Below are 21,122 nucleotides of genomic sequence, written 5' to 3'. Positions count from 1 at the left end.
TAATAAGCAACTGCCTGATTATAAGGAAATATAATAATAATAATAATAATCTATTTAGAATTAGGAGTGTCAAGTAACAGAACTACTGTGAAACACAAGACAGCTACACGGGGAAAAATACTGAAATCTGGTTGTTACTGTACACTGTAAGAGTTATCTGTTCAAAAACCCAAGCCAAAACAGAACACCAAGCAGGATAAATAAATATGGCATAGGGCAAGCACTATCTAAACTTTCAAAAGCATAAGTAATATAAATTGGGGAAACACTTCAATTATCAGAACTCCTGCTCAGCAGCTATAATAATCATTTTAAACACCAGACAGTTACATACTACTAAAACTTGTTTGTTAAAGGTAACTTCAGTTACTATCAATCAATTCTAGAGGTGAGACTAATGAGACTGAAGTTCTACAATGTCCTCCATCTCCTCTAATCTAGCATAAAGGGTTAGGATGCTTCAATATTATTGGCCCATAATATTACGGCCCACAAATAATTTTAGATAATCCATGGTCATTAACTAACAAATAAGCAAGGCAAAGATTTTGCAAGTACTCCTAAGCAGAGATGAATAAGTTCAGTGTAACTCTGCAAAACATTATATACTTGACCCACACCAAGCAGTAACTAACCCAACTGTTCTTACTTGCAGACATCCCTGGCTGAGGCTGTCCCATGTTGGGCCCTTGATTCACAGGAGCCTGTGGCATGCCCGGAGCACTTGGTATCATATTTTGCTTCTGCAGCCTGGTTCTTCGCTTTTCCTCCAGCTCCTTCTGAATCTTATAGATCTTCTCAGCTAGCAAGTGATAATACTCTGCCTGTTGGGAGAGCAATATGATCCAGGAAAGGGAAGGAGACATGTTAAAATAAGGCAACAGGTCACATTGACATCCTTCTACATGCACATTCCAGCTTAGAAGGAAGGAAGCTTCCCCTCTGCAGGGTTGCCAGGGAGGTTGGTGGGCAAACACAGGCATTGGTCAGAGCATTTTTGGCAACCATCAGGGCACCACATAAAGTTTTTCTTCTCATCCAGAACGTTTCAGGCACAGCACTGCACAACAGGCACCACCCCAATTCCCAGCACACCTGCAAGCTGGCTGGTTCCTAGACTCAAGCCAGCAGCCCTGGGACACTCTGCTTTCCACCCCACTTCCTCTCCAACCACTACCAGGTAGGATTAGAGAGATGAAACCAGATGACAGAGGACAGCATCTCACCCTGCTATTTGCTGATTCATACATATCGCCTTCCACTTTCCGGGCATATGCCACCAGATTCTCCATACGCCGATCCTTCAATGCTGCAGGGTCAGGTGTAGGAAATATGGCTTGGACTCTGAAGAAAAAGCATGCCAGCTATTAGGATGTCTCCAAACCTGGACCTTAGCACCTCAGCACCAACTCCAACTGATGGGAACACAACGCAGTAAGCAAATTTTTGAGGGATTGAGGCACTGCTGCTGTCCCCAAGCAATGCTCCTGGTGTGTTGATGGGTTGAGTATGGAATGGAACATTTCCAAGACAATAACCCCAAAGCAGCACATCCATCTTCACGAAGGAGAAGAAAAGCAAGAACATCTCCATCATGCTTCTTGCCTTGCCTTCTCACTGACCCTTATATGCTCCACATCCCAGCCCCTTGTTTGTTATTAGGTACTCACAATTTATGAACAAGATGATTTCGGAGATCCTGAGTAATATCTTCATGCCACTGCTTTCGAATTCCTGTATTGGATGGCTGAGCTGTTGGCATAGCCCCCAGACTAGCAACATTGGCGCTTTCACTCATCATGGAGCTTCAAAAACAGAGTAAGAATTTGAGGATGGAAGCCCAGCCCAAGCTTAGTCATCTTACAGTCAGAGCCTCTTTTAGAATAATGTTAGTACAAAGTGCTAGTTCAGCCATTCCCTAATCAATGGACAAACTGTGCAGAAACAGCAGCACAGACACCAAAACAACGCACCCCTCCCAGGATTAAAGAGGGCCATAGAAGAGTACAAGCTGTGCTATCCAAGGATTTTGAAAACGGGAACAAAAGCTACAAAATGCAGAGGGAGAGACAACAATCAGTGGAATTTATCCCACTGTTTATCCAAAAAGTGCCATGAGACTATTAAGCACAAGGATCATTTTTACACCTCAGTGAATAAGTTGCCCCTTAGCCCCATTGCAGACCAACAGCAGACTTGTGGTATGCCATCTCTCTTAGTAAATGCAGCAGTGGGTGCTTCAGATCTGCCCAGTTACTAACCCAGATAACGTCTGTAACCTCTGTGGCTTAACAAAATCAGTTTGCAAGCATTTAGTGCAAAAGTTAAAATGGACACACAGATCTCTAGAAAGGATAAAAACAAAGATATAGCAACTACAAGGCTTCTTTTTCAACTGTCCTTAGCAGCTACAATCAGCTCTGACCCTCTCAAGTATAAGCACACAAGATTTTAATATACACCTTTTTCATGTTCATCTCATTTGTTACGAGCAATCATTAGCAGCTGTAGCTGAATCAAATCACTGGGTTGCAAAGAGTTAGTCAACTTACTTTTGGGAATTCATGGTTGAATGTAACATTGAGTCAGGCAGCAGACTGGGGGTTTGAACTCCTACTCCTCCATTTACCCCCATTGGATTTGCACCTAGAAAAAGTAAGTAGTGTGAAATGAACTGCATAGCTACTGTGCATGATTAGCAGCTGTTCAGCAATAACAGAGGTCTAGACTTTAAACTCCTTTCACAAAATGCAAGTACTTTAATTACTCTTTACTATTTACCCTCTTCTTTTTACCAAATTGAAGTCCAAGGCACAGCACAGTGTCCTCCAAGTGAAACATCAGCAATACTAATTTTCTGCTCATCTTCCTGAACTTTTCAGCAATTTTCAGCAACAAGCAATTTCCATTTTCTGCAATAGTATCTACCAGAATATTCTCCTGCAGAAGGTTCTGTGTTACAAATTCTGTTGTTACCTTAGAAGCTCCTTCTGTGATTCAGAGGCTTAGATGACATATACACAAAGGATTCGAAACAAAAGATTCAGCTACAACCTACAACCTGTACCTGACAAGGTTCACTCTCACCTGTTACACAGCTAAGGATCCTACAACTAATCCAGTGCAGGTATTAAAAAAAAAAAAAAGAAAACTGGCAATCCTTTATAGGAAAAGGCTCTAGTAATTTATCTACCACCATCTCTTCTGAATCACAGCAAACCTCAATTGCCATAAAAAAGTGCCCACACACACCAGTTAAGATTCAAGAGAAATGCAGCCTATTTCAGACTGGAACTTCTGAATAGATGATTTAGTGAAGCTGAGTAGTATGGAAGCCATTGTCAGTTCTTTATACATGTTCAGGACACCCAAATCCTATCAAATCTGTACTTCAGGAGTATTTCTTACACATACCTTTCTTTAAGAGCACAACCAACAGTTTAACAGCCTTTTCATATAGCTGCCTCTAGTTCCTCCCCTCACTCTATTCTTTTTTTTTTTTTTTTTAATTTATTTATTTTTATTTTATAAATCCTTTCCAGACCCACTTTGCCACCTGAGAGCAAGGTGGTGTTGAAGACAACTACAAATCTTTGCTTTACCTCTCTCTTCCAACTGCCAGAAACAATTTGTCCATCTACTTAGGGCTGCATCTCTTCAGATCAAAGCCCTCACCAAATCCTGATTTTTGCCCAAAACATGCCCAGCTGTCACACAGTTCATAAGCTGATGTCCACAGAGGCTGTGGATGCCTCCTTCCTGGAGGCTTCCAAGGCCAGGCTGGATGGGGCTTTGAGCAACCTGATCTAGTGGAAGGCACCCCTGCCTGTAGCACAGTGGTTGGAACTAGATGATCTTAAAGGTCCCTTCCAACCCAAACCATTCTATGATTGCATGACTCCTACCTCAGCCTTTTTAATTCTCCATGCCTAACAATGAAACAAGTGAAAAGTTTACACTCTCCAAGCTTATCCTTTCTATGGTAAGCTTCACTTCTTCAATCTTCAAGAGCTTTTTAACCCATCTATTTGACTTTTCTTTTTATTAGTGCTAAAAGGAGTACCCAGTAAAAAGGAATAGGCATCTATGTCTGGAAGGAGGTTTCTATGTCTGGTTAAAGGTTACTTTGACACCAGTGATAGCCAGGGCACAATTAAACACACATCAATTAAATTCCTATGCAATCTTGTGTGATTTTACAATAAGCCATGCAGTTTACAGTTACATGAGTCTATATGACAGAATTCAGAGAGAGAGGAACGTACTGCTTTTCATTTGTTAAAACTAACATTGCAGATCTGAGAAACAAACACGAAATGCTACTGTTCAAGTGACAAGGAAGCATCTTGGAATGCAGGCATTCTAATGCGTGCATTTCCAATTAAAAACTCAAAAAACTCCTGACACTGACATAACAATATCATTATAAAGCTGCAAGACAACATTAAATAATATGCTTTGGAAAAATTAGTTCCTTTCCCCAAAAATATTTTTTCCAAAAAACATGCTTTCCCCAGAAAGTCTTGTTTTCCAAGAGAAGGCATTTGGGCCCCCTAAAGTCCCCTGTTCCACTGAGCAGGTTGATATTCCATGTCTAAAACACTGCAAACTCACACCTTTTGCACATTAACTATCTGTAATTAGGTAGTAGGTAACAAAATTTCCATCAGATATAGTGCAGGAGAATTGCCTGTAGTTTGTATTTAATCAATTGTCAGTGTTAAACTTACTCATAGGATTCATTGGGCGCAGACCCTGGGGTGACTGTCCTTGTTGCTGATTCTTCACTTGAGCCTGAGACTGCGTCTGCATCTGGTTCCCTTGATAGGTTAGTCCAAGGGCTGCATAGGCTCTCTCGATGGAGCTGGGGTCTATCTGACTGGTAGTGCTTATGCTGGGTGTAGTCTGCTGCCCCACACCCACGGAGCCGGCGTTTGCAAGTCCTACTGCAGCTCCACCCAGTAGTGCTGGAAGAGATGCACCAAAGTTAGTAAGGACAGTGGGAGGTAGTCAAAGAGGTCTACAAAAAGAGGAAGGAGACTACCGGTTGTTCAGAACCAAAATGTCTCCTTCTAGGACTATGCAAGTAAGATGCCAGGTCTGGAAAAGCCATTGTGAAAACAGAGAATGAATTTTGGCCCAAGCAGTCATTTCAATAACGTTGTTTTCCTTCTGAGCTGCTGAAAAAAAATCCTTAAGTATTTAGGACATTGTTTGCTCAATACTGAGAACAGAGGCACACGTCACAGAGTTTAAAAGCAGAAGGGTTCAGCTCTTCAACAGCCATGATTTGTTATTTTCTTAGAACAAGAAATATCCCAGTTCATGTCATGCAAAGAGCCCAAAATAACATTAAGAACCATGAGGATACAGTTAACAAAAGGACAGAAGTCATGCAAATTTTGGCAGGAAGACCAAGGACTCAGAAAGGGGAAGAAGAAAAACAGGAGAAGACAGAACATCAATGCTGAAATGGCACAACCCTCTCCGTGCGTGTCTGTCTCCAGAAGATCATCAGCTCCAAAAAGTGGCAGAGAAAAGCAAATCAACTGGTTGAGAGCACTAGAGTTCTTGTCCACCCTTACTACTCTCCTGCTAGAAAAGTTAAAAAGGTTCCACAAAAACTGGCTATCAGCTGCAGAAAAATATTCTGCCACTCCAAAGCATGATGACAACTGTACTATCTATTCCCAGGTCAAAGAAGACCAAACAAAGTTGTTGTACAAACAACTCCCAACATGCATTTTATAGTTTACCCAACATGCAGAGCTTCCCAACAGACTTACATTGTTGGTTTCTTTTGTCCCCAGCATTTTTGAGTGGCAAACATACAGGACAGTCATGTCTTGTACAGTTCTTCCAGTGCGAGATGATTTGTCGAGAAGATGCGCAATGTGCCACTGAGAAAAAAAAGGGAATGAGAAACCTTTACAAATTAATGCCAGCACCTCCACACAGCCAATACAAACTAGGTAGGGAGTAACTATTCCTCTCAGGGCACACATCGATTTCACAGCACAGTAAAGGATTAATTGACATAGTTCAGTATTATCTAGCTCTAAATATGTAGCTAGATTGGCTTAATTAAATTTCCTTGGAAGCTCTATCTTATATTTCTAAGCCTAGTTCTGAGAACAACACCATATACATAAGGAGTTAGGCACATGGAATCAAGCAATTAAGATGCCAGCAACTGGCACAACCCAGGCACAACTAGGCTACCAAAAAGAGCATACATCTCCCTTGGTTTCTAGGATAGATTAGGAGTTCATTGGAGCCAGAACCACCTTAATTCTGGGCTAGCTGTTGCTTAAGATTTGTCCCTTCCATTTAGGGGAAATAGACTCCTGCTTACATATTTCTCCTTTGTGCCTGCTATTATCAGAAGACAGCATCCAAAAGGTACTGCAATGAGTTTGCAAGATAAGCAAAACACTTTCATTTGTTTCTTTCTGTAATCTTGCCTTAACTTGACCAAACTTTTAAAAACCGAGGAGGAGGTTATAACTTGAATCCCTAAGGGGACAGACAGGTCAAAAAAAATTCAGTTTCCCAAGCCACCCACTTGTTCTCCATCTTTTACCATACGCCCTTCTGGTCTTGCAGAGGTTGACCACATCTATATAACCACTCCTCCCCCACTTACCCTGGCAAGATTTGCCAGCCTGACAATGTGTCATGTGGTTCAGGACATTCTTCATGGTTCGGCAGTGAGGGAGGTTGCACTGCCGCACCTCGCCGTTGGCCTGTTCTCGCCGTTGACACTTGTGAGCGTGTAAGAGGAGAACTAGTTGCTGCTGAATGAGCTTGCGTTTCTCTGGATCTGCTGTTGGAGCTCCAGACCCCATTCCTTGTGAAGCTGCTGGCCCCATCCCAGCTTGCTGAACTTGAGGAGCCTGCTGCTGACCCTGAACGAAGGAGAAAGGAAGTGTCCAGAAATAAATCTATTTAAAAATTGCCCATTTGCCACGGAAACACCAAAAACAAACAAATATATGAAGAATTGCTACATTGTGTGATCAAGGGAATATCCCACCTACCTGTAGTTCTGGATGATCCATATTAAACATCACCTAATAACAGTGCTGGCAGTACTTCACTTGCCAACCACAACGTCCTCCTCATGTCATACCCTCTCTATTTCTAGCTCTTGCCTTATAACGGACCAGCAGAACTTCACTTTGCACATGCTCACAGCTTAGTGTTTCCTGCTAGCCCAACTAGGAAGTATTAAGACTACTTGGGCCTCAAATCATCTTTTGAAAGCTACAAAGTTGCATCCATAATTCTTGCCTAAGTGGAAGGCAAAAATTGGAAGGAAAAAAAATTTCCCCCTGCTTCTACCAAGCACTTCAACCGATCATTTCTAGAACAGGAGAATGAAAGGGAACTTAAGGAAACCTTTTTCCATCAGGAAGCTAGCACATATACATGCAGGAAAAGCACCTACCAGTCTCTGCTAAAGATGAAGCACTTCAGCATAATGCATGTCAGAGAACTAAAGTCAAGTATGGCAACACCTACTACTTCTTCCATACTGACGTTTATTTCTTCAGACTTCCTCTTTCTTCTAGATGAATTGTGACAAGCACTCCACAAAAACAAAAACAAAAAAAAAAAAAAGAGGCAACTCTGTGTTGCTTGTTTTACTTCAAAGCCTTCAGTTTGTAACAGGCTCTTCACTTATAGAATGTTTTAAGGAACATTCATGAAGATTTCCAGTTATTTTAGAGCTCAACTACCTGCATTCCTAAACTCCAGTTCTTCCATAGCAGTATTAACCTTTCATTTTACACGAGACTCTACCAGTTATTCAGTCCTTTCAGGGCTTTTCTAAGCTCCAGTACAACCATAGCTGGCTTTTTGCAGTCTGTCATTCTAAATGACGAGAGAGATAGCAGCAACTCTTCATTCCCAGGTCCAGCTGGGTAGCAACTCAACTTCAAAAGAGTTACATGCTCTGAATTGAACAGAAGCTCGACAGTAAGTTTTGGCAAGTTCTTTATTTGTTAATATAACCAACTGGAAGTACTAGGATTCTATGGTTTCATGCTCAACTTCATAAACAAATAAAACCCAAGGAATCACCCTTTCTTTAATTCAGAGATACAAATTTACCTGGGAGTGTTTTTCAGCAAATTACTTAGGTCAAGGACTGAGTCCCAAGAGATAAACAATCTAAGATCCGAAGCAGTGACAAACACAAGCTAAATTCAGAAGCACCATTTTGTTTCACAAACAAGAATATACATATGACCAAAAAAAAAAAAAAAAAAAAAAAAAACCAATAACCCAACCCAACAATAGTGGGACACTTTGCACGTCTTCATCCTAAACAATTCAGGCTCTTAGAATAAGGAAGCAAACTCATTCAGCCCTTGCTCTTCTACAGCACTCGGCACTACTGCTAAATTTAAGCTAGTGAATCCAATGCTTGTAATTTATAAGCTTGGGACATCCACTTTTTCCACCATTCACTTCCCCTTTCTCCAAGCCTTGCTGCAGTCTCAGTGTTGAGAGGAATGAGGGAACAATAGCGCTACCACAGTAACATGAGGACCATTGCATAGGCTCACATAAGAGCACAACAGGAATTAACACCCAACTGGGACTTCTAGACACTACCACATATAATAATACATTTGAGAAGAACTACTTCTCCCAAAAGCATCAGAAGTACGAGCAGAAAAACAATCCTCAAGACAAAACCACACTGAGAAGGAACCCAGTGAACCAGACACAAGAGAAGGGATGGGAGAAGAGAGCAGAAGTTTCCACACAGGTAGCAAAAGGTAATTTTGGCTGCTAATAGGGTTTCAAGGGTAAAAAGTAAAGGTGCAACTTAACAGATAGAGCACAGCTCAGCTCTCTCCTCCGTATCAGCCATTTTAGGAGCTTAAGCAAATAAGTAATGTGTAGATTCAGAGCATGCATCCACAGCTGCAAAACTTCTAACATGGCAGCATCTGAGCACTGCACATTCTTCTGCTTTAGTTTGCCACAGCATTTGTTGAAGATATCTTTCACTCTACTTACCATGTTAGGCATTCCTGCCCCAGGAACTGGCTTCTTGTCCATTTGAAACTGTGGTAAGCTATTTTGCAGTCCAGTCTTATTCTGCATCTGAGGTCCAAGACCACTGGCTCCAATCTGCTGCCCAGTATTCTGACTATATGGCTGACCATAAGGACTGGGATTGCTCATCATTCCCATCTAGGAATGAAAATGGCAAGACATTCAAATAAGAATGTTGTTCACAATTCAAAAGGCAAACAAATATTTCAGAGAAGAAAATGATATCGAAGCCATGAAACAGCTGCAATGCAATCCTGATCCACGTGCTTCCCTTGCTCCCTCATGTGCATGTATTTACACCTATCACACATCATTATCTTCTCAATCTGATTGCTCCTATAAGCATTGATAGATTGGCCTTTCTGTGTTTAAGTCAGTTTGGTTGGAACTGCTCTGACTCTTTAAAAAAAAAACAAAAAAAAAAAAAAAAAAAAAAAAAAAACCACCAAAAAACCCAATAACCACGTAATTCAACAGATTTCTCATATCAGTTTCTGAATCACAAATCTGTACATTGGACTAGAGAAGGAATTTTCTGCTTCCACCAAAAGGAGACAAATACCACCCCCCATTCATATCATCAAGGTTTACCCCAAATACTTCCCATTCAACTGTCAGTACCCCCACAGCTCCTCTCCATAGGGCTATAACAATTCTCATCTGCATTTTCAGTACACAACAGCTTTCAGTTTAAGAACACACTACAGACACAGGTAACACCACAAGCACACAGGCACTGCAACTTGCTTGCAGCGAGCACTACTTGGGGTCAAGCAAGACAGCAAGCAGGAATGCTGCAAATAAAACAAAGCTATCAAACCATACCATGGAAGCAGACTGATACACAGTGTTTGTTCCTTTCTACACTATGTATCAACTATTTGCATACTCCCCAGTTTTAGCATAACAGAATACACAGTTTGCTACCTTGGAGCAGTCTAGAATCTAAGGAACAGGATCAATCCTGCCCGTGAAGTAGTTTGCCCTCTGACTTCCCATTCTATTCCCTTTCAGTTTTCACAGAAAATTTGGTCTTCGGAGACCAAACAACTGGCAGGAAGACCAGGAAAACTGGAGTTTTTTGTTAAGACTACCAAGCTCTCACCATTAGTCAGCCAAGATCCTCATGCAGCCTTAGCTCACAGTAAGAAAGGCACACAAGTACTTCAGAGAACTGTGACATTTCAATTCACATCAGTGTGTGACTCCGCGTTCAGGCTACTGGATGCTTGTTTGGATCCATGAAAATACCCAGACTTAATCAAGAAGGGCACACAAACTCCTATGGCATGCATCTGTCCAAGTACTCCCATTGCTCTCAGATCCTCCTCCCCTAGTAGAAGCACCCTGTTCCTGCTCCTCACAAAGTCTCTCCAACCCACACAGAAAAGTAACTATGAGCCCACAGATTACCTGTTCTCTGTGATTACCCAAAGTTTCCTTTTTCCAGGTTTTAATTTCTGCTAATCTATTACTGCAGCCTTCAACTCGCATTTGTAAAGTAAATCTGAAACAAACCATTGCAACAGGAAAAGCAGCACAAACCTTACTGACAAACCTGACACTTAGAGGAAATTCCCTGGTCATATACCTGATAGCAACCACTTCCCCCCACTCCAAGCAGTAACTATAATCACACAGTGATAATTCATTAGAGAGAAATGAAAAGAACCTCTACACGTGGCAGATAAGTTGTGCATCAATGAGAAAGAACTAAAAATGCTTCCTCTGTCTCCTTTAGCACTGCCACTGCCATGTCTCAACTGTGATGAATGCATGCATGGTGACAGGCAGCTGCTGCCCAAAATGAGACAGGTGAGACCCAAGCCTTCGCTGCTCCAGGGAGCCAAGTGCACTGGAACCTTTGAGGACATCTCCTTGTTGCCGCTGCTGCCTAAAACTGAGCAAAAGATTCACAGCTCGGGATAAGACTGTGGGAATTATTTCCTTAAGAAAACATGGAGTTAGCTCTCACCAGGGCACATACTATGTGCTAGAGCATATATTATGCTAGCCATCGCTAACACTGCCCCACAGACCTTGTACCCTTATGCTGCTACCAGACTTTAAGAAAACTAACCAAACAATTGAGATTTGAAGGCTGATAGCACGTTTTCAAACTGTGATGTCATTGGGTGAAAACAAGATGCTCAGCTTCAGAAATCTGAGGGACTTCTTCCACTGATGTCAAAGCATCAGATGTTCTGATCCTGCTGACAAAATACAAAGATTTTCAAATACGAGCCATTGGCACTGCTTGGGGTACAACATCAGCCCCTCCAACAAGGGGACATGGCCAGGTCTGAGAGCAGGCACTGCAAAGTGATCCCAAAAACCACACACAAGCATCACCTGAGAAGGGTCTTAAAGCCCCAACTGCTTCAGTCTCCTGGAGCAAATAAGCAGCCATCCCTTGGTCTGGGTGAGACTGACAGCTGCCAGATCCACAACCAAGCTTTGCAGCGATGCCCCCAGTCCTGCTGTCACTGACCCACTGACGTGAGACAGACAACGTGCACACAGCTCCACGCTGAGTCAAGGGAAGGGGCAGGTGGCAGCTTCTTCACAGTGAGATCACAGGGTCTCATTAGTGACCCTGGCACTGGAAGAGGGAGTACACCAGTGTCATTTGATGTGACAGACTGTGAAACATGGATAAGAAGGGGAAGTGTGTGTGTATAGAGGGGGGAGAACATCAAGCAGGAAGAAGCAAGCAACCTAATAACTAATCATAGAAGGAAGATTAAAAAACAATCCAGTAGGCTCAGAGTGCATCAGTTGGAAAAAAAAAAAAACAAACACAGAAAGACTGACATACAGTTCACCATCAAATTAGTGAGTTATTGGAGGCAAGTGGTAGGTACATCATCAAGCATTGAAGTGCCAATCAAGGCAAGGCAGTTCTGGTGGCACTGCATGAGATAGGCACAAGGCTTCCTCTACAACACCATGTAAAAACATATGTGGCTGCACTGTGGCCCAAAGTCAGCGAGTTCAGAATCTGCACTCCTGGCCTACCTTCTTCCACTGCTCTTCCCATTGCACTTCTTCATCTACTCCACCTGCCATCCACCTCTCTTTCTCTCCTCACAGCCTCAGGTTCCTTCCATCACACACATGAGGCCTTCACACACAGCAGAGCAGAGGCAAATTGCAATAAAGGAGAGGGATAAAAAGCAACAGATAATGATGCATGGCTGCTAGGTGGCAAAGGTAATCTCAAATGTTTATTCCTACACACAGCAGAAAACAACTGTGCTTGATTTTCCTGCCTCCACCAGTTGAGTTTTTATAACATCAGTTGAAATAACCCAACATTTGCACTATCAGCTATGCATCTCTATTGGGGTAACTGTAGTACATGCACTAGTTTAAGAGCACACTGATGTAATCTTTCCATATTTGCAAGTAGAAGTTAATTAACTTTCCTAAACCGGGAAGTTATTTTTATTAAATTCCAGCTGGCTCCTTAAAGAGGAGATCTTGTAACTGATTTATCGTACACCGCTTTCTGGTGCCATTCAACTCTCTGATACAGCTCACATACAGTCTAACAAAATTGCGCCAGAGATATCTGCTACAATCTTTCCAAGGACTGTTACTGATGGTTATTCTCTGCAGATGATCTCATTATGTTTTAAGGTATCTACTGCAAGATACAAGCATTATTTCACTGCCATCTGTGTGAGAAACTCCCCTATCCACTCTAACTTAGATCCCCAAAGACAAAACCTTCCTGCTTCCTTTCTTCCTCTAACACATTCTCCCCATAAACTGGGACAAAGTGAGCAATTATCCACCTGCTACAAAGAAGAAAAAGCAAAGGACCATGGCATACATCTACACTTGCAATTAATTAGTACTTGACCACAGGGCACACTTGGAGCACAGAATCTAAATGCTATGGGTACTCTCGCACATCGAGTCAAATGATTACTGCAAATAAAGCAACCAAGAACACTGATCTGCTGCTGCCCAAAGCGTGACATGAATATACTAACATTAATGCACATACATTGGTTTTTAATTTCTTTACTTAAATTTGCTTTACCTAGATTTTGGAGAGTGTCATGATTTTCAGCCTCTGCAACTTTCAACACGACATTTCTGACTGTTTTATTTAAAGGAAGGTCTAAATAATCGTCTTTGTAAAATATGGCAATTGATTCTTAATCCAAGTGCTACACACTGATAAAACAGAATAGTGCCTCCTGTTATAAGAAGAGGGAGCTCTGTATATACTCAGACAATAAGCCACATTACTAAGAATTAACACCACTTCTAAATGTTCAGAGTAATCTCACACACAAGTGGAACGGATCCAACAGGAAAGCCAGCAGCTCCTCTACTCACCTGGATTGCCTTCAGGTCCCTGTTGTTGATGAAAGAGCATTGTGGGGATCAGTGGGAGACCCAAGGTAAATGGCCTGAAAGTCAGGTGGACCTGTGCACTTTGTGAAGGGCACGGCCTTCTAACAAAAGGCTGGACTGTAAGACTCATCAATAACTGGGAACTGCAGGAGCCAGGAGGAAAAGCCACACTAAGGTTTTAACTATACATATTTCCAAACGAAAAATGCTTCAAAACAGAAAAGATGAACTTCGTCTTAACTTACTACAGAGCTTAAGTTTGCTGTTTACTCTTGAATCAGAACTGGAAGGCTAGCCAGTGAAATAAAATGCCTGAAAAAAAATGCCTGAATGGTGAAAAAATCAAAGCATTACAAATAGTTTCCAAAACTCTATTTTAAGAGTAATAAGAGTATCTGTCCTCTGTGCACTATCAAGCACCCATCAAACAAAAAGCTATTCAACAAAGCAAAACTTGTTCTAAATCCTTTCCTCTCCAAACATTCCTTTCAGGCTGAACCTTCCCAGGTGTTTGGAAGCCACCCCAAAATGACTGCAGGGCCCATGCCCTGACCACAGCGCCCTCTCCTTGTGCCCATCCTCTCCCCTAACTTCAGGTGCTCTTAACGTGCATCATAGAATCACAGAATGGCCTGGGTTGAAAAGGATCGCAATGATCAGCCAGTTCCAACCCCCTGCTATGTGCAGTGTCTCCAACCAGCAGACCAGGCTGCCCAGAGCCACATCCAGCCTGGCCTTGAATGCCTCCAGGGATGGGGCATCCACAGCCTCCTTGGGCAGCCTGTTCCGGTGCTTCACTACCCTTATGTGCATCAGAAAACTCATTCAAATTACAACTTTTTTTTTTTTTATTCCAATGACCAGGTGAGTTTCAAGCCTGGATTCCTTTCCCACATTAGCACCACTGCTACAGAGACAGGAATGCCTGTTTGCACTCCAGAAATGGCTTACAACATACATACAAGCTACAGCATGGGACCACGCTACAAGTGGCTGATGAGGACAATTCAAGTTTTTGTGTATCTGCTGACCTCAGATCAATCGGTTACGGGCATTTGGGATTTCAAGCACAAAAATAAATAAATAAATAAATAAATCCACCAAACAACAACAGAAGTTACACAACTAGGAAAGTGAGGAACATGCCTACCATGCAGAGCGAGCGTCCCACTGCCACCAGCTGCTAAGGAGAGGAAGAAAACATTTCAGCAGCTCCACAGAACAGCAGAACAAAGCATGACCACCCTGCTGCTAAAATCCAGGACCACTGGGAGCTCATCTTTACCATTAGAAGAGCACAACCTCCTCCCTCCCAGTAAGTTAGCATAGCACCAAACATACGGTACTGTCTGTAAAAGCCACGGTGGATGACACACCTCTGTCTTACTGAAGGACAACTCCCAGAAGCAACCTCCCACCACATGAAGGGCCAACTCTGCAAAGCCAACACAACATCGCTGAATGCGGCCCAAACGTTTTGCCTATTTTTTTTCCCCCTCCTACTAAAGGACAGCTCTGAAATAATGCCCATTTTCACAGCGATGAAGGAAACGTATGAAAGTTACTCCACAAACTCCCACGTTAGCAGCGACGCCGTGCTAAATTTATCAGTTTAAAAAAAAAAAAAGAAAAAAAAAAAAAAGCTTTTGAAAACAACTGCTTAGGGTCCTGTGTTTTCATCCACTTTGTGAAGATTTGTAGGTGGGGGAAAAACAAAAGCAGATGGGTGGGGAGATGAAGCGGTCCGACATGCCTGTTGTCAGACTGCGCTAACTCCGCTGCACGAAGTGAAACACAGGCTCCCTGCCAGCAGCCAAACCAATTGAAGGCATTCTGGAATTTCAGCCTCCATTTCAGACCGTGCCTTTCTCATCCGGCAGCCCGGGCTGCTTTACGCGGGCTGTGCCTGCTGAGCTCACCCTACGAGTCTCCAAGGGTTTTCTCAACAATTACAGAACTTTACCTTCAGCTTATCCCCCCCCCCTTTTTCATCTCTCTTTTTTCTATTTAAATCAGGCTGAGACTACAAGCAAAAAAGCAGAAGTTCTGCATTGGTGTAGAGATTCCCCAAAGCACAAGGTGCTGCTTACTTTAGATGTAAAGCACAAGGCAGGAAGAATGTGCACAAGGCACAAGAAGCAATGAAGACGGCTTCATTTTGAACTATTTCAGCCAAAAACTCAATTTTGTGGCCTTCCTTGATATCTCCTAGATAAAGAACATGGTGTTTCGTTGTTGTTTTAACAGTTTAAAGCTCCACTTTAGGTACAATAAATAAGGATTAAGATGTTACATTTCAGCCTGAAACTCGGTGCATTAATTTTGGACCTCTGAATACAGGTTTTTTGTTTTAATCAAAATATAATAAAGTCAACAATCAACTAATTCCAATACAAAAACACCAAGTATTTCTTTCCACTATGAATTACATCTACTGTAGCAATGGGACTTTGCAGCAAAGCATTTATCAAGCAAAGCTACATGAACTGAACAGACCACAAAATTAACATGTTACCAGTCACAGCTATCAGAACCACAGTTAGCAGCACACTGAGCTCAAGCAAGCAGCTAAGATCAAGAAAGATTTTAATAATGCTCATAAGACATTAACATTTTATTTAGTACATTAAAACATAGCAAAATCATCAACACAGCAGAAATCAGTCCTTCTAAAAACAGTTTCCACTCATTAACCAATAAACACAAAATAGCCCCATCAAATGAAATGAAACGTTTACATATTTTTGAGGCTTTTTAATCAAAACTCAGAAACTTATGCAATATTCATCTGTTTCCCTATGCTAGTGAAGCTATTTGTGCAAGCTAAGACAAATTTTAAACTTGTAACTTAAATCATTTGGTCTTCTCTCACTTTTCCAGAGCAATTACACAACTGCTTCATTCAAATCTCTTACATTACAAAAGCACATCCATTCCCCCTTTCCCCCTCAATATATTTTTTCAGCTTTCCAATTTAGAAAAAGGTAGGCAAAACCTTTCCAAACTAAAAACTAGAGCTGGGTGCAACTGGACAGCTGTTAGGAACCCAACTCTTGTTTGGAGGTATTCACACAAGCATTCTTTCTCCAGTAACTGAAGCATGTATTTTTCTTTAAATCCAGCATATGTCCTAAACCATCCAGCACATCAGCCCATTCCAACTCGTATTTGCTTCTTCTCACCTGCTGCAGCTCAAACCAATACTCATCTGATCACAGGCAGCAAATACTCTCATTAAGTGTCACACAGAAAAGCATCACAACTTCTAGAAGACCCCATTTTGTTCCCATCACACTCACCAAACTAGATGAGAAGATACAATTGTGGACAAAAGCACAAAATAGATTAAATACTATGAAGTTAAGTTTGCATTAACATTGACGATCTATGCTGCCACAGAATTAAAACAACAAAACACCATCACTTAACCTAGGAAAAACCATACTTGCTGAGTAACTTCTTGTTTCTCCTGATTGCCATAAATACAACTTTGGCAGTATATTAATTATTTAGCACAAGATTCAGGACTCTTAAAAGACAAAAAAATCCTATTCCACAGAATCTCTACTGCAGATGAAATAAAATGATGTGAAAAAAGGGTACTAAAGTCAAGCTTAGCTTGCCTTACCTTGTTCATGGCTCCAGGCTGTGGCCCCCTCAGTCCAGCCTGTCCCCCCATCTGCGGGGAGCCTTGCTGCAGTGTCTCAGCCAATAAGTTACCAGCAGTTCCCATTCCTGGGTTTGGGTATGGCATATTTGGTCGCCCTCTGCCTGCTCCAATCGAACCGTTCATGACTTGCCCCTGCATCACCCCCTGTCCATTGCCTGCTGCCAACATCCCAGGATTCATGCCAGCATTCATCCCTGTGTTCATTCCCATGCCAGGCTGGTTAACTGGACTGTTTACTGTTGGCATCATTCCCGCTGTAGATTGGGCTGAAGGACCCTGATTTGGTCCGCTTGTAGCCATCGCCATACTGGGAGAAGTCAACCCAGCCTGCGCCATGGGGCTCTTCACCATGCTGTTCAACATTCCCATTCCAGGGCTATTTTGTGGAGTTTGGCCGGCCATGCCCTGCCCAGGGCCACCGACCCCCATATTGAGATTTGGGGAGCTACCAGCCCGTAAAAGTTCTGACAGCTGCTTGTGTTTAGAGGCAGCATCTTGTGCCAGGCCAAGGCTGGTCTGCAGCTGATTAATGTCACCACCATTGGTGAGTCCCAGTTCTGTGGAGCTGATCAGTTCATCTGGCAAGTCATGTTCCAGATCAAATAGCGATCCAAAATCTGGAAAACAAGAAATTTTATAAGGTCAATGCAAGCAGCAGCAGAAGGTTTCTTCTTGAGTAAAAGCCTTGTTTATCAATTCTTTTTTATTGTTCATTTAACTATCAAAAATTCACTCGCTATGTTCCAGTGGAATTCCTCTATCATTTATTATTGAAAACTACCCCAATTAGTCATCATAAAAGTCATTCCTACACCTCATCAAGCCTAAATTGGAGACGGCCATTCTACTTGTCTTTACTGCAATGCCTTATTTTGAAAGAACATGATCTCCCAACTTGGGAAATTTGAAGGGAAAGGAGGGAAAAAACTATTCCATAGTCTGCCAACAGAATTAGACAACTGTTATTAACAAGAATTAAAACACTGATGAGAAAGCACCACCTTAATTTTTAAGCCTTCACTGAAGTATCCCTTTCAGGAAGAGACAACTAGTATCAATACGTGCTTTCCAGAAAATGTTTCTAAAAACAAAACAGTTTTGTTGTTTGGTTGTTTCTTCCGATTTTCTACACCCAGTCCTTCCCAGAACAGACCTACACAATTAAACTGAGCTTCATGGAATAGCCAGTATTTTTCCCACAATAAGCATAGCCAGAAAACAATCAAAATAACTTTCCTGGCCACAAAGCTGTGAAAACACAGTAGGATTTAGAAAAAAACACTTAAAATTCATATCACAAGACTCCTTGCAAAGTATACTGCAAGTAACGAAGTAGAAAAAGATTACTGTTTAGGATACATAGATAAGGGAATATTACAGTGTCTAACAAATTCATCAAGAAAAGAAGTTCCAACGTCTGCAGAGATAGCGTTCACTTGGTGCCACTTTGGTATTTAATCCAAGGCAGCTAAAACAAAGGTGATTAAAAAGTTTACTGTATGACACAGCTACGCCCACCAACTAGGCTGTAAAGCTTAGCATTTGGAATTTGGGAATACACAGTGAAGGGTTTTTCTGGCTTTGTTTTTTTAAGTTCTTAACTATGGAAATAGTTCAGCATCACTTTTGAAGAAAGGTCATTTCATGGATGCTCAGTAAGAGGTCTTCCACTGCATCTTCAAAAACTTCAGATCTAGACAAGGACCTACAATACCACTCATTATTTCAGCAATTGCTAAGAAGGAAGTGTCAATTACAGTGAATTTCACAGAGGTTGGAGGATGACTTGTTCCAAATACTAATGGAGAAAGACTACTGTAAAACCAGCATGCAAGTCAGAAAAGCTGAGCAGCATAAGAAATATATTCAAAATGTTTCATACAACACTGAATCCAAACTGCACAACTCCAGTACTAAGGGGTTTTAAAGGTGATTTATTTTCTTCTTCTTTTCTGAAAACCATCTCTCAACTATCAACACAGATAAGACCATAACTTTTTAGAATTCTGTAAATATATAAAAGGTTAGCAAATATTCAGGTTTCACAGAGATTTCAAGAGGAGACTCCATAGCTCCACTTAAATATTCTTCATCAAGGCAAAGCACCAGAGATGGAATGAGAGTTTCCACTAAAGAGCTGTATCAAACTGGTAAAATCAGCTAGCCCATCTGTTGAAGAAAATGCTCTGCTAAAAGTTCTGCTTTCTGGTACATTCTAAGGATTCATCTTCAATGATGCAATATTTTTCAATACAATCAATATTTTTTGAAGTTTCAAAATGAGAGAATGCAAAAGAATGTAGTTCTGTCCAAGTTCTTCAGCATTTAAAACCTGGTAGCAGATGGACAAGAACTTCTACTCCAACAGATGCAGCCTCCGACACAGAGCGAGTCCCAGAACCAAACCCCACTTCATGTCCCCTGAGAACAGACCACTCCATACCCAGCCATTCACAACACCACCTGGAAAGTGGTCAGCAGCCATCTGAATACAAGAACAGCTCGTCTTTCAAACCATCACTGGTATTTACTCAGAAAGACTTATTTACATGATTTCAGATATAACACTGCAAAAGGGCAGTGCCATTTGTGTATTGAGAAAGACTTGCTCATCCTTCTGCACAAGACAATATTAACCTGCCTCTGAAGAGCTCGTTCTTTCAAAATTCCCCCTCGTCAAGCAAGTGGGTACTTCCAGCTGCTAAGATGCCTTGCTCTCATCCAACCCAAGAGCCCTGGTGCAGGCTAACAGAGCTCCTTGGCAAAGTGGATTTGATGCAGACCCACCAGCAGGAAGCAGAAAGCCATAAAAACGCTGTATTCTTAATTAACTTCTCGCAACACAACACACCAACAGTTCCATATCAAAACAGAACAACTAAATAGCTGTGAGATTATCCCATTCTTTACACCCAAAAATTTAAATAAGAAAGCATCCTGTTCTTTCCATATGAAACTAACTTGCAAAGATTGGCAACCACAAAGAATGTGCAATGGAAGGGTTATGATACAAGAACAGAGCACCTACAAGCCAGAATCATAATGCCAGTGAAGCACCACTCTGACATGGTTTGCCACTTTCCCCTCTTTTTTTCCCAAGCCTTTTCCAGAGCACAAACTTCAAAGTCTTCTCCAGCCAGATTAAAAGAACACAGAAAAATGCTCAGTTATCTGCTCAGCTAAGGAATCACACTTAGGAGTGTGGCAGGAGGCAGAAGACTTCAGATACAAGACTGAAACAGTCTCAAAGGACCGTACAGAAAAATAGGACTTTGTGTGCACATGGCACACGTTACAATCCATTCCAGTCCTTTACATGTACTGCTCTCTTACAGCCTGCCATAGAGAACTACCTATGGCCACACCAAACACTGACAAGGTGAGGGCAGACAGCTCTGGGTACGTGACAATCATAGCAAATACATCCACACAAGAGCCAAGAGAACAGCTTAAGATAGAGGTGATAAAAACACATAGAACTGGCTGGCTTTCCAGTGCCATTGCTAGCCCTGCAATTTTTTATCATTGAAGGCACACATGAAGATTTCTTACTAAAAAAACAAAGCTGGTAGTGTGAAGGGGAAGGAGGCAGAACAGTCCTGCAAAGGTTTCCCTACCTGATTCATAAACCTTAGAGACTACGGTGCGTAATCACAGACAAAGAGAAGCTGGGACAGAACAGAACAGACAAAGACTGACCTAAGAGCTCATCAGGATCAGCAAGCAGTAAGTGTTAGAACAGGGTGATTTCACATGATGCTGTTAATGGCATTATTAGTGCATCTCACTAATAAAGGAAAGTGAAATAGATGCTCCTGCCATCTGAGATTACAAAAAATGGAAGGTACCTCTGAAGCACAACATCCAAGTAGGTACTAAATGTTAAGCCGAAATAGTGTCTGCATGCAAAGGCATATAACAATTCCCACTACGAACTGTACTGCCACTGAATGTCAAAATGAGTCTTTGTAGAGTGAAGAAACCGGCCAACTCACCATGGCTCCAT

At 41.8% G+C, this 21,122-nt stretch overlaps 1 protein-coding gene across 2 annotated transcripts in view; it reads right to left on the bottom strand.

Annotated features, from left to right (window-relative positions):
* The window catches only part of EP300 (E1A binding protein p300), a 58,220-nt gene that overhangs the window by 26,954 nt on the left and 10,144 nt on the right, over positions 1–21,122 (bottom strand). For both annotated transcript variants that reach the window (XM_052667702.1, XM_052667703.1), the window contains exons 2-10: positions 17,075–17,733; positions 9,037–9,213; positions 6,647–6,908; positions 5,787–5,900; positions 4,731–4,967; positions 2,553–2,646; positions 1,671–1,805; positions 1,227–1,344; positions 650–824 (exon numbers count right to left, since the gene is read on the bottom strand). In XM_052667702.1, the coding sequence (XP_052523662.1) occupies positions 650–824; positions 1,227–1,344; positions 1,671–1,805; positions 2,553–2,646; positions 4,731–4,967; positions 5,787–5,900; positions 6,647–6,908; positions 9,037–9,213; positions 17,075–17,733 (1,971 nt within the window). The remainder of the gene's footprint in view (positions 1–649; positions 825–1,226; positions 1,345–1,670; positions 1,806–2,552; positions 2,647–4,730; positions 4,968–5,786; positions 5,901–6,646; positions 6,909–9,036; positions 9,214–17,074; positions 17,734–21,122) is intronic.

The sequence above is a fragment of the Tympanuchus pallidicinctus genome, unplaced genomic scaffold (assembly GCF_026119805.1).
Source record: "Tympanuchus pallidicinctus isolate F22 unplaced genomic scaffold, pur_lepc_1.0 scaffold8, whole genome shotgun sequence".
Lineage (NCBI taxonomy): Eukaryota > Metazoa > Chordata > Aves > Galliformes > Phasianidae > Tympanuchus > Tympanuchus pallidicinctus.
This window is presented reverse-complemented; position numbering and strand designations above follow the sequence as displayed.